This window comes from Nannospalax galili, unplaced genomic scaffold, assembly GCF_000622305.1.
Source record: "Nannospalax galili isolate Female #2095 unplaced genomic scaffold, S.galili_v1.0 scaffold78, whole genome shotgun sequence".
In the NCBI taxonomy this organism is placed as follows: domain Eukaryota; kingdom Metazoa; phylum Chordata; class Mammalia; order Rodentia; family Spalacidae; genus Nannospalax; species Nannospalax galili.
In genome coordinates this window covers 2,459,021-2,472,360 of record NW_008343387.1, presented here as the reverse complement: position 1 = coordinate 2,472,360, position 13,340 = coordinate 2,459,021, and the positions used below count along the sequence as shown (strand labels likewise).

General features: G+C 39.1%; 1 protein-coding gene across 2 annotated transcripts in view; it reads left to right on the top strand.

The window, feature by feature from the left end:
* Nucleotides 1-371: 371 nt before the first annotated feature.
* Nucleotides 372-13,340, top strand: part of Mms22l (MMS22 like, DNA repair protein) — a 150,213-nt gene continuing 137,244 nt past the window's right edge. For both annotated transcript variants that reach the window (XM_017799771.2, XM_008839611.3), the window contains exons 1-4: nt 372-603; nt 1,062-1,237; nt 2,076-2,201; nt 10,313-10,362. In XM_017799771.2, the coding sequence (XP_017655260.1) occupies nt 1,077-1,237; nt 2,076-2,201; nt 10,313-10,362 (337 nt within the window). In that variant the 5' untranslated portion in view covers nt 372-603; nt 1,062-1,076. The remainder of the gene's footprint in view (nt 604-1,061; nt 1,238-2,075; nt 2,202-10,312; nt 10,363-13,340) is intronic.

Below are 13,340 nucleotides of genomic sequence, written 5' to 3'. Positions count from 1 at the left end.
TCTACCTGGCACTGTCCTAGTCCTCGGCGAGAGAGCAGAAGGCGCCCTCCGATCACCTCCATCACCTCCATCACGCATCCAGGTGCCGGCCTCAGCGCTGGAGTGGGAGGGGGCTCGCAGGGTGAGCTAAGCGGCCGCGGGACTCGGCGGAGTCATGGTCCTCGGGGCCTGTCACGATGCAGTCCCAGCTGTTCTAGACCCTCCACGTTTCCTTCTCAGAGACAGCTACAGTTTCCTAAGGAGGTCCCCCGTCCAGCAGCCAATTAAACATACACAAAAAAGAAGGGAGGACTGGACTGGCCAGACAACAAACTCTCGCGAGATCTCTGGCAGCGCTGAGTAGGTTCCCGGAAGTCCTCTGCAGACTGGCGGCGGGGGCGGGCCGTTCGGTGGCGGGAATTTCGCCTGCTTCCGGTTTGGTCCCCGTGGGCTCGCGCCGTCTGCGGGCCGGGGACGTGAGTCTGGGGACTGAAGGCCGAGCTGAGGCCGGGAGCGCTCGGCGGAGCGCCGCGCGGGACTGTCGGGCGGACGGCGAGCCCTCCCACGGCTCCACCCGGCCTGCGGGCGCCTTCCCGGGCTTGCTGCCAGGAGACCTACAGGGGGGTGAGCGGAGCGGCTGGGGACCCGGCCTGCCAGCTCTTCCCGGAGCTCCCGAGATGTTAACGTCTAGCAGCCTTGGTCCTTGGGCGGGGTCCAGGAGGAGGCTCCGAGAATTCCAGATGTTGACCTCTTAGCGTGCGCGTGTGTGTGTTCGCGCGTGCGTGCGTGCGTGCGTGTGTGTGTACGCTCCGAGAATTCCAGATGTTGACCTCTTAGCGTGTGCGTGTGTGTGTTCGCGCGTGCGTGCGTGCGTGCGTGTGTGTGTGTGTGTGTGTGTGTGTGTGTGTACGCTCCGAGAATTCCAGATGTTGACCTCTTAGCGTGTGCGTGTGTGTGTTTGCGCGCGCGTGCCTGTCTGTCGGTCTGTTTCCGAGGTGGCCCCGAACTTTTCAGCTCCCCGCACTTCTGGGATCTCCTTGTGACTTTACAGCCTTGATGATAACGAACCACAAACATTTCAGGGCATGATGTAAAGAATGGATGGCTGTTCTGCTCCGTCGACGTTCCTGACCGACAGCTTAGAGTTGGAGCTGGGGACCGAATGGTGCAAACCCCCTTGCTTCTCTTGTGCTTTTGACAGCAAAGGAGAAGGAAAATTTTCTGGAGAGTCCTACCTTGCCAGTGGAGCCCTTAAGCGGTAGGTAAAAAAACAAAGGACGTTTTTGTCAGCCATCAGTTTGTTAGGAACCTTATGGAATTACCACTTTAATCCATAAATTTTGGTGTTCACCAAGTCTTGTTTTGTATATAGGCCTAGTATATCAGAGGGTTCCAGTAAATGTTAGTTCCTTGTTTAGAGCATACCTAACAGTATTTTGAGTATTAAGGAGAACTTCCTTGGTAATTAGTGTTCTCTCAGGGTAGGGGACTGGAGACACCAATTTAGTTATAATTTACTTAAATTTCTGACCAACCTAGGTTTTTGGAAATGTTCTTTCCCTTTAAGAACAATGATAGTCTAGAACTTTTCAGTAGTTTATAACTAAGACATGCACATTTTGTTGCCCTAATTGCTGCCAGTCCTAAGTATCTGTGTATACAGAAGTCATAGAGTTTTACATCACGGTATACATACTGCAGTAAAATTGCTGATCTTGAAATATCTTGGCAATACCTTTAGAGGCAATTTCTTTCAAGAAGAAAACTATTTTTGTTGACTTTGTGCTTCTACCATCCTAGAAACCTTGAAAGAGCCTACATAACTTAGTTATGCTGGTCTTTACACATAAGTTGGAATTTTATTTGGCTGTTTTAAAAACTCAAATGTCTCCTTCCAGGATGAAATATTACAACTTCAGTTAAACAGACCATCAGTTAAAGACAGGCAGATATATGTTATCTAGACTCCTTTTCAACTTTTTCTTGTATTATATTGCTTTTTACTATATAAAGTATAAGGCACCTGAGCATTTCCTGACTTACACATGTCATGGATAGTATGAATTCAAATAATTAAATCAGTGTTTTCATTACAGATTAATTTTAAATCTCGATCCTTTACCAACTAATTTTGAAGAGGATACAGTAGAAATATTTGGCATCCTGTGGGTTACTGAAACTGCATTAGTAAATTCATGTCGAGAACTCTTTCATTTGTTCAGGTATGTGTGTGTTTTAACTCTTTTTTTTTTTTTTCCGGAAACACTTATTTTTATTTTGCTTATCTTGTTATATTAATAACATATATTCACTTACATAGTGGGCTTCATGAGAACACTTTGCTTCTATTCACCTCTTGTCCCTGCTTCCCTCTTCACTGGTCTGTTTCCTCTCCCCAGATCTTTCTTTTATACATGTGTGTGGATAAATTTAAATTTAAATCTAGATTCCACTTATAGGAGAAAACATATACTTGTCTTTCTGAGTTTGGCTTATTTAGCCTAACATGATGATCTTCAGGGCCATTCACTGTTCTGAGAATGACATAATTTTGTTTTGATTTATGGTAAGTAAAATACAATGTGTGTGTGTGTGTGTGCGTGTGTGTAAACATTTCCTTTATCCGTTTTCTGTTGATGGATAGGCTAGGCTGATTTTGTAACCTGCCTGAGAATTATGCTGCAGTAAAGATGGGTGTGCAGGTATCTTTGCAGGAGGGCAATATTTACTTTTAGAAGCTGAGCAGCTTTCTTAGAACAATGACAATTGTAATAATAAATTTGGCAATGTCATTCCCTAACTTCCAAAAACTTAAGCATAATACTTCCCTACTTGTTTCTGAATTTTCCAGTCATCTATTAAAGTCCTTAAAGTAAGACCTGAAAATTTCAAAACTTCTGAAAGAAATAATAAACTTTATAAAAAGGATTCCAATAGCTTAGGAAATCATTCCATGAATTAACAAATGGGATTCCATTAAATTAAAAGTCCTCTGCACAGCAAAGGCAATAATACACAGAGTGCAGAGAGAGCTTATACAAAGGAAGGAAATCTTGGGCAATGATGCATCTGACAGGAGATTAATATCTAGAATATGTAAAGAACTAAAAAACCTAACTCTGCCCAACTTCCAAATATTCACTCAATGGGCAATTAAAACTGACAGACACCACTCACAGCATAAAACTTTGGGACTTCACAAGGATACTGTACTTTGGAACTTCTGGCTACCTCCACGTGACCTATATAAGATCAACTCAGCCAAAATCCTGACACAGATGTGGCAGTGCTCCCCAGGCCCCATCCTTTACTAAGGAGCTATTGCCAATTGCTAGATGCTGAGGAGGGAGAATCACTTTCTTGAATATGTGGCCACTGGTAGGCTTCCCACGCCCCTCAGGGTTGACCTCACACTCATGTGGGTTTTCTCTTCACTTTTTTGATCGTTTCTTTTGCTGTACAGAAGTTTTTTAGTTTAATGAGGTCCCACTTGACCTTAATTCCTGAGCAGCTTCTGTCCGATTTAGAAAATCCTTTCCTATACCTACATCTTGTAAGTTACTGCCAATATTTTCCTCTAATAGTTTCAGGGTTTCCAGTTTCACATTGAGGTCTTTGATCCATTTGGAGTTGACTTGTGTGCAAGGTGAAAAATAAGGATCCAGTTTCATTCTGCAGGTGGAGATCCAGTTTTGCCAGCACCATTTGTTGAAGATGCTGTCTTTCCTCCATTGTGTGTTCTTGGCACCTTTGTCAGATACCAGGTGGCTGAAATTTTTTGTATAAGAGGTTGGGTCTCCAATGATGTTCCATTGATCTAGGTGTCTATTTTTGTGCCAGTACCATGCTGTTTTCATAACTGTAGCTCTGTAGTATAATTTGAAATCTGGTGTAGCAATGCCCACCAGCACTGCTGTTTGTGCTCAGGGTTGCTTTGTCTGTCCGGGGTCTTTCGTGCTTCCATACAAATTTAAGGATGATTTTTTTCTAATTCTGTGAAGTATGTCATGGAAAGTTTGATTGGCATTGTGTTGAATCTTTAAATGGCTTTTGGTAGGATGGTCATTTTCACAATACTAATTCTTCTAATCCATGAGCATGGGAGGTCCTTCAGTCTCCTGGTGTCTTCCTCAATCTCTTTCTTTAATGATTTAAAATTTCTATTGTAGAGATCTTTGGTGTCTTTGGTAAGATTTATTCCAAGGTATTTTATTATTTTTTTGCAGCGCTTGTGATGTGAATGGGAGTGTTTCCCTGCATTGTTTCTCCAATTGCTTGTTATTGGTATATAGAAAGGCTACTGATGTTTGTAGACTGATTTTATAACCTGCCACTATACTGAAAGTGTTGATCAGTTCTAGGAGTTTTCTGGTGGAACTTTTGGGATCTCTTAGGTATAGTATCATATCATCTGCGAAAAGCATAGTTTGACCTCTTCTTTTTTCCAATTAGTACTCCTTTAATTTCCTTCTCCGCTCTTATTGCTCTAGGAAGAGTTTCAAGCACTCTGTTGAAAAGGAGTGGAGATAGTGGACATCCTTGTCTGGTTCCTGATTTCAATGGGAGTGCTTCCAGTTTTTCTCCATTTAGAATGATGTTGGCTGTGGGTTTGTTGTATATAGTTTTAATTATGTTGATGTATGTTCCCTCTAGTCCACTTCCCTCTAGGACTTTGAACATAACTGCATGCTGGATTTTGTCAAAAGCGTTTTCTCATCTATTGAGATGACATATGTGGTTTTTGTCTTTGAGTCCATTTAAATGATAATGATGTTTATTGACTCTCTTACACTGATCCATCTCTGCCTCTCTGGAATAACACCTCCTTGATCATGATGAATGATATTTTTGATATGTGTCTGTATGCAGTTTGCAAGTATTTTGTTGCGAATTTTTGCATCTATGTTCATTAAGGATATGGGTCTGTAGCTTCTTTTTTTGTGTGTGTGTGTGTGTGTGTCTACTTGGTTTGGGTATTAGAGTGATGTTGGTTTCATAGAAGAAATTTGGGTGTTCTTCCACTGATTCTATTGTTTTGAATAATTTAATTAGTATTGATTGGAGGTCTTCTTTAAATGTCTGGTAGAATTCTGCTGTAAATCCATCTGAGCCTGGGCCTTTTTTAGTTGGGAGTCTTTGTATTATTTCAATTTCTTTTTGTGTTATGGGTCTGTTTAAGCTGTTAATCTCTTCTTGGTTTAGTTTTGGTGGTTCCCATGATTTTAGATATCCACCCATTTCTTTTAGATTTTCAAATTTAGTAGAGTGTAGGTTTTTACAATATTCTCTTATAATGGCCTGGGTCTTTTGTGTATCTATTATGATGTTTCAATTTTCATCTCTGATTTTGTTGATTTGTTCTTTCTTTCTTTTGGTTAACTCAGCTAGGGCTCTGTCTATAGTTTTTCAAAGAACCAGCTCTTAGATTCATTGATTCTTTGTATTGTTTTCTTTGTTTCAATTTCATTAATTTCTACTCTGATTTTTGTTATTTCTTCTCTTCTGCTGAGTTTGAGTTTCATTTGTTCTTGCTTTTCCATCTTGAGTTGCAGTGTTAGGTCATTTATTTGGGCTCTTTCTAATTTTTTAATGTAGGCACTTAGAGCTATAAACTTCCCTCTTAGGACTACTTTTAAAGTGTCCCAGAGGTTGTGTTGTGTTGTATTGTCCTTTTCGTTGAATTCCAGATATTCTTTTGTTTATTTCTTAATTTCTCCTGTGACCCACTCGTTTAACAGTGTGTTGTTTGACTACCATGAGTTTGTGTAGTGGCTAGGGCTTTGTCCAGTGTTGATTTTGAGCTTTATTGCATTGTGGTCCAATAGAATGCATGGAATTATTTCAATATTTTTGTATTGTTGAGGTTTGTTTTGTGGTCAGTTTTTGAAGACGTTCCATGGGGTGCTGAATATAAAGTGTATTCTTTGGTGCTTGGGTGGAATATTCAAAAGATGTCTGTTAGGTCCATTTAATGTATGGTATCATTTAATTCAGACATCTTTCTGTTTATTTTTTTCCAGTTGACCTGTCTAATGGAGACAGTGAGGTATTAAGTTCCCTACTATTCATGAGTTGGGGTTAAGCTCTGTCTTAAAGTCCTGTAGTTTTTATGAATTTGGGTGCACCAGAGTTTGGTGCATATATGTTAAGGATTGTAATATTTTCTTGGTTAATTGTTCCTTGATCAGAATTAAGTGACCCTCCTTATCTCTTCTGATAAATTTTTGTCTGAAGTCTGTTTGTCAGATATTAGTGTCATTTGCTTGGAATATTCTTTTCTATCCTTTTACCTTAAGATAGTGAGGTCTATCCTTGAAGGCGAGATGGGTTCCTTGCAGACAGCAAAGAGATGGATTTTTTTGTTTGTTTCTTTAACATTTTATTTATCATTTTTATTTTATGTGTATGAGCATATTGCCTACATGTATGTGAGTGTACCCATGTCGTGAAATGCCGCAGAGGTCAGAAGAGGGCTTTGGATTCCCCTGGAACTGGAGTTAAGGATGGTTTGTAGTCGCCATGTGGGTGCTGGGAATCCAGCCCACGTTCTCTGTAAGAGCAGTCAGCGCTCTTAACCACTGAGCCATCTCTCCAGCCCTGGATTTTGTTTCTTTATCCATTCACTTAGCCTGTGTCTTTTGACTGGGGGGTTCAGTCCATTGATATTGACGGTCATTGAAAGATGTGTGTTGGTTGCCATCATTTTAATTGCTTTTTGTGTTCTCTAATTGTGTGTTTCCTCAGTTACACCTTTATTTTCTTTTGTTGCTCCTAGGGTGTAGTTGTTCCTTTCTTGGCTCTTTGTATTGGTTCAGTTTTTCTTTGAAGGGCTGTTTTTTTGGACTATGTATTCTTTCAGGCTTTGTGTCATGGAAAACTTTTCTTTCCCCCTCAACTATAATAGACTTTTTTGCTGGGTAAAGTATTCTGGACTGGCACCTATTGTCATGTAGAACTGGAAATACCTTGGTCCAGGGCTCTTCTGACTTTCATAGTTTGCATTGATAAGTCAACTGTAATTCTGATGGGCTTTCTTTTGTATGTGACTTGTTTTTCTTTTGCTGCTTTCAGTGTTCTGTCTTTGTTCTGCACATTTAGTGTTTTTACTATGCTATGTCGTGGGGAGTTTCTTTTCTGATCCTGTCTATTTGGTGTTCTATGTGCTTCCTGTATTTATATGGGGATGTTGTTCCTTAATTTTGGGAAATTCTCTTCTGTTTAAGATCTGGTCAATACCATTAACCTGAAGTTCTTCTCTTTTCTCTGTGCCTGTGATAACATAGATTTGGTCTTTTTATGTTGTCCCACATCTCTTGTATATACCATTCCTGTGTTTTTAAAAATTTTTCATAATCTTTGCTTGAGTGGTCCAGTTCTTCAACTTTGTCCGCCAGTGCTGATATTCTGTTTCCCATTTCATTCATTCTAGACTGAGGCTTTTCTCTGTTTTACTGAGTCCAAACGCTTTCAGTTTTATGTTGCTGGGTATTTTCTAACAGTGATTACAGAAGCGTTTGTGGAATTATGCTTGTTGCTACTTCATTTTCTTACCAGTAATGATAATCAAGCAATAATGACTGATAAAGTAATGGGGTTTTGTTTTGTTTGTTGAGATAGGAACTGCCTGTGGCCCTAGCTGGCCCAGAACTTGTTACATAGACCAGGCTGGCCTCAATCTCACAGACCCACCTGCATCTGCTGCTGCCTCTTGAATGCTGGGATCAAAAGTGCATGCTACTACACCTGACCTGAAATAATGGTTTCACTGAATTTTTTTAAATTGCTTTTTCAGAGTCTTTATTATGTTTTTTTGTGATGTTGGAGATCAAATTCAGGCCCTTATATGCTAGGCAAGCATTCTACCACTGAGCTGTACCCCATCTAATAAATTTATTTGTATATGTACATAACATATACTATATGTATTGTACATGTCTTTTTAAAAAATGTTATTTTTATTTTATGTGTATGAGTGTATTGCTTGCATATATGTAAGTGCACCCATGACATGCAGTTACCACAGAAGTCAGAGAGGGCATCAGATCCCCTGGAAATGGAGTTACAGATGGTTGTTAGCTGCCATGTGGGTCCTGGGAACCGAATCCAGGTCCTCTGCAAGAGCTGTCAGTGTTCTTAACCTTGGAGTCATCTCTCCAGCTCTGTGTGTGTGTGTGTGTGTGTGTGTGTGTGTGTGTGTGTGTGTGTGTGTGTAAAGATAGGGTTTCATAGTGTAGCCAATATGTAGCTCTTACTGGTCTGAAATTCATTGTAATCCTCCTGACTCAACCTGTGTGCTGGGATTACAGGCGTGAGCCATCATGCATAGCCTGAGGAGGCCAGAGAGGGCATTGGATCCCCTAGAAATGGAGTTACCAGTTGTTATCTGCTATGTGGGTGCTGGGAACTGAACCCTGGTACTCTGGAAGAACAGCAAGTGCTCTTAAGCACTGAACCATCTCTCCAGTCTCCTGATCTTTTTTTTTTACACTTTGAAGAAAAGGATTTAAGACTTTGAACTACCTTATATAATTTTTGAAGAAAATTATAATACTTTTTATTTAAATATATTAAAATTAATACAGCTTAATAGCTGTAGTATTGTAATCTGTAGAAAATGAACATATATTTTTTTAAATATGCCAGGCTGTGTATTACCATTTGTTCTCCATTTGAACATCTTTAAAAATATTTTAATGAAAAATTTCAAACATCTAGTGGTGGGACCTTATGAAATTTCCTCCATCCACATTGGCATGCCAGCTGGTCTTGTCATAATGCATGCCTTGTTTAGGCGACCATGTCGTGGAATTTCATGGATATATCTTCTCTGTCATGGAATCCAGCGTCTAGCAGCAGGTATCCTGGCCCTCTGGCTCTTAAACTTTTTCTTCCCTCTCTTCCTTGATGTTCCCTAAACCTTAAATGTCAGGGTTGATCTGTATGTATACCAGTGGGAGCTTCCCTACGTTGTCTCTAGATGAAGAGCTGCAGGCAGTTAATGGCTGCTGAGAGAGGGAGAATCAGTTTTCTCCAGGGACAAGCTCCCAGATAGGCTATCCTATCCCAAGTGCTTAGCCCTAAACACATGTACATTTGAACACCACTAAATGGACTCAGTAGGTTTGTGTGTGTGTGTGTGTGTGTGTGTGTGTGTATGTGACATATGTATACATGTAACAAAGAAGAGAACAGAAAATTGAGGAGTTCAGGAGGGCATGTGAGGGGGGAAGAGATGGAAATAATGTTAAGTACAGTATTCATATACAATTCTAAAAAAAATTAAAAGTTTAAATAAAAAGATGCACTCACATACAAAAGTAAAGAGAATAGTGTGATCAGCCCCCACTGGCTGCCGGTACAGCATCGAGGCTTTTTCATCGTTCTTGTCCTGTTCGTTTGGCTTTAGTATTTATAAATGAATTCCAGGCATTACGTCTCACCCTTAAATATTTCAGAATGTATTTCTTTAAAAACAAAAAACAAATGTTATGTAATTGGTACAGCTTAGTTTTTCATTTAAAACAGTCCATCTTTAGATTTTTAGGTGATTTTTAATCAAGGTCAGTTAATTAAGACATGGTATCCAAATCAACATTAATAATGTGTATATGGTACATTTAAATGAAAATGAACAAGTCCCAGGAAGTTTCCTTTACATTAGCCCTCAAAGAGACATTAGGGTATCTTTGCTGTATTAATGTTTTTGTTGTTTTTGTTTTTGAGAGAGCAAGCCAAGTGATTTTATGTAATCTTGAACATTAGTGTGACTGAGTCTTTATCCAAAATACAGATCATGTATATGGGCCAGTCTTTAAAGAGTTTGAAGACAAGGCAGAAGAATGACATGTGATTACTATCAGGAATTAAATGAGGCATTATAAGACATTTAATTTTTATTTTTTCAGACAGAGTCTCCCTTAGCCTCAACTAAGGAACTCACTGTGTAGAGCAGGGTGGCCTCAATCTCACAGAGATCCGCATGCCTCTGCCTCCCAAGTGCTAGGACTCTATTCTGTTTTTGAATCGTTGATAGCTCTATTGTACAATTTAGCATTTCATTGTATAACTTAACCTAGAATGTTTTATGTATCTTAAGTTTCCTAAGGCTATAAACAATATGGTACTGATATTGAAGTCTGATTCTGAAATGGTTTTAGCTATTTCTAGAAGTTTTGGCAGTGTATTGTATCTTTCAAAACTTTCAGTGTCTGAAGCTGACATTCACAAAGTGTTAAACATTATCAACACTAGTCTTAGAAACAGTATCCATTTGTTTACATGCTTTCAGTACACTAAAATTAATTCCCACCTTATTTATTTATTGATTGATTAGGCAACAACTATACAAGTTGGAATCCTTATTACAGATCAACTGTGATTTTGGTAAGTTTGAGTTGTGCTTAATTACAAAACGGAATGCTGCTCTATTGCATTGACTTTCACATGGGGCTATGATATGCAGTTAGGGTAAAAAGACCCCAAAGAAAAGTAGCCAGTTTCTTGGCTAAAAGTCAAAATGTCCTTGGGCCTGTTAGCAACGTACTCTGTTCCAAAGGCCAAAAATGTCAAAAGTATTTGTATCTAATCCTTAAAGGATTTTAGGGTTACCTCTTCAGAGGGCGGGGGAATGTTGGAGGGGAGGGAGTGGGCATGGGTTTGATCAAAACATCTTATATGCATGTATGAAATTCTCAATAAAGTTTTTGTAAAAGTTATAAAAATAAATAAATAAAAGTAAATGTTGGGTCAAAGTCACAGTATAGTGCATTTAGTGTTCTGCAAAGGTATGACATTAACTTTTGTTATAGCTGAGATTTATAGTATTTTTTCAGTTAATGCAGATTTTAATATAAATCTGACTTGAGAAGCTCAACTTTTCTGAAGTGAATTAGAACTTTGGAGGTGAGAGTGGGATGGAGAACATGAGACAAAAAGTAATATCCCTCCTGACCCTCCTGATCCTCTTTCCTGCTGTCTACTTTTGTTTCCTTTTGGCATTTGATAGATTATTCCTTTTAGGAGGAATGCTACACTTAGATTGTGAAGAACTTGACCACAGTGGTTTTCTTGCAGGCCAACAGCGTCTCCTTTTTAGTGCAATATAATATTTGGAGCCATGACTTATGGTCAGCCTGTATTACAAACCCAGCTAACTGTGTGTGTCTTTATGTAATAATTCCTCCCTTATTTAGTTATTGTAAAGTTTAAATTCCATAACACATGTTAAGTGTTTGGATCAGTATGTGTCATTATGATGCCTAGCAACTAATGATCACCTGGAACATACTTTTGGTCAAATAGGTTCATTAATTTACCAAAGCGTGGAGAAAACACATGTGCTTGCTGATTTGGGATAAAGTTTAAGGGCAATAGGACTTTATTCTGAGTTGGATATAGTTAAGGAGCCTAGACAATTTGATGAGTCGTGAAGGTTGGGAAAGGTCCTCACTAACAAAGTAGTAGATGTAGAGCTTGAAGACGATGTGTGTTTGAGTTTATGTGGTGCAATTGCGTGGTGCCTTATTTCTGTGTTTAGATGTGATTTTAAAGTTTTTGCTTTGGTCATTTCACCATAATCAGAATGGCCCTATATTATTTTTGTATTTTATGACAGTTGTTTATTTTTATTAAGGATCGTCGTGGTCTAGCTGCAGTCAGGTCTGCCTTGGTTTTGTTTTTATAAGATGTGAGTAAACATAGTCATTGTGTCATTACCATCTTGGACTCTGTTTCATGCCAGATATGCAAAATACCACTGCCCGGTGTAGATCACTTCTGTTCCTGAGGTTCCTGGCTTTGCTTTTGGTTGAGGCAGAGTGTATCTACTTTGAATATGTGAAGTACATTTATACTCACTGTTGAAAACTTTGTTGACATGAGTCTTCTATCAACGTTACTTCTTGATCTGTTTCTGTTAATTAGTTTTTCTCCTGGTTCTGTGATACATGTTTCTGCTTCAGTGAATGGCTAGTGATATTATGCTATGATTTTATGTATTTGCTTCCTGGATTTCTCAATATTTACCTAGCTATTAATTTTTGTTACAGTTTTCTCTTGAATACTTGAATATTGGCTTTTTCTGAGATTTATATTAAGTTTTGTTAGGGCTTCTACGAACAACCTCTAGTAGCCTAGGAAGAAGCCTGGTGAAGCTTCTCTGTCTAGTGCCTGGTGTTTGAAGTTCTTTTTATTTGTACTTGAACTGTCTTTGAGAGATGTACACTTTATAGGGAGTTGTTTTCTGGGGGTCTTCTCTAGCCTTAGGAGATATTTCTTCTCATTGAATAGACCAATATTCGTTCAAAGACTCGACACCTGTCCAGAGCTTTTTTTTCTTTTGGTAAGATTGCTTTCTTCTTTAGTACTTTGTCCACTAAATTTAACTTCTCTAAATTGAGATCACCTGTCTCCTTAATGAGTTGAGATCTATCTGGAGCAGCTTGGAAGCTGTCTGTAGATGAGAAGCCGATATGATTATAAGGCCACCAACTTTCTGAGGTAGAATTCTTGTATTGCCATGTGTCTAGTACCTGAAAACTTTTTGTTGCTTTCTAGTGTTTACATTTAAATTATAGAAAGTCTGATCTTTTTATTCCATTTTGTGTGAATACAGAGGTTCATAATGGTTATTTTTAGAGTACAATTTTTATGAGCTGAGAATAGTGAGAATGGGAATTATCTCAGTCTGTTTTCCACTGCCGTAGCAGAATACTTGAGACTATAATTTATAAAGAGACTTATTTAGGTATGGATCTAGAGTCTGGGAAGTTTAAGACCTGGCCTCATTTATGAAGGACTCATTCTACATCATATCATGGGCACTGGTGAAAGAGATGCGAGGGGTGAACTCACATTATAGCAGCTCACGGTCCTTGTAACTAGTCCTACACTGAGAATCCCCCAAGATGACATTAATTCTCTTAAGCCCCTTAACTCCCAGTACCACTGCAATGGCAGTCAGATGTCAACAGAAGTTTTGGAAGGGACAAACCAAACTTAGAGTTTGTATTGGTGAAATTACAGGAAAGAGCAGTTTACTATGTAGCTCTTGACACAATCTCATGTTTATTATCCCATTGGCTTTCCCCCAAATCAGCCATGTTTGGTTTTGAATTTAAACAGAATTATTTATGATTCAGGTCAAACACCACTTTTTTTTTAGGTTTCTAAAATGAATTTTTTAGGGGGTCTTTTTTGAGACAGGGTTTCCCTGCAGCCCTAGATGGGCTGGAACTCACTATGTAGACCATGTTGGGCCTTGATCTTACAGAGATCTACCTGCCTCTGCCTTCTGAGTGCTGGGATTAAAGGCATGTACCACCAGGCCTGGCAAACAATGCAGGGTTGTTTTTTTTTTGTCT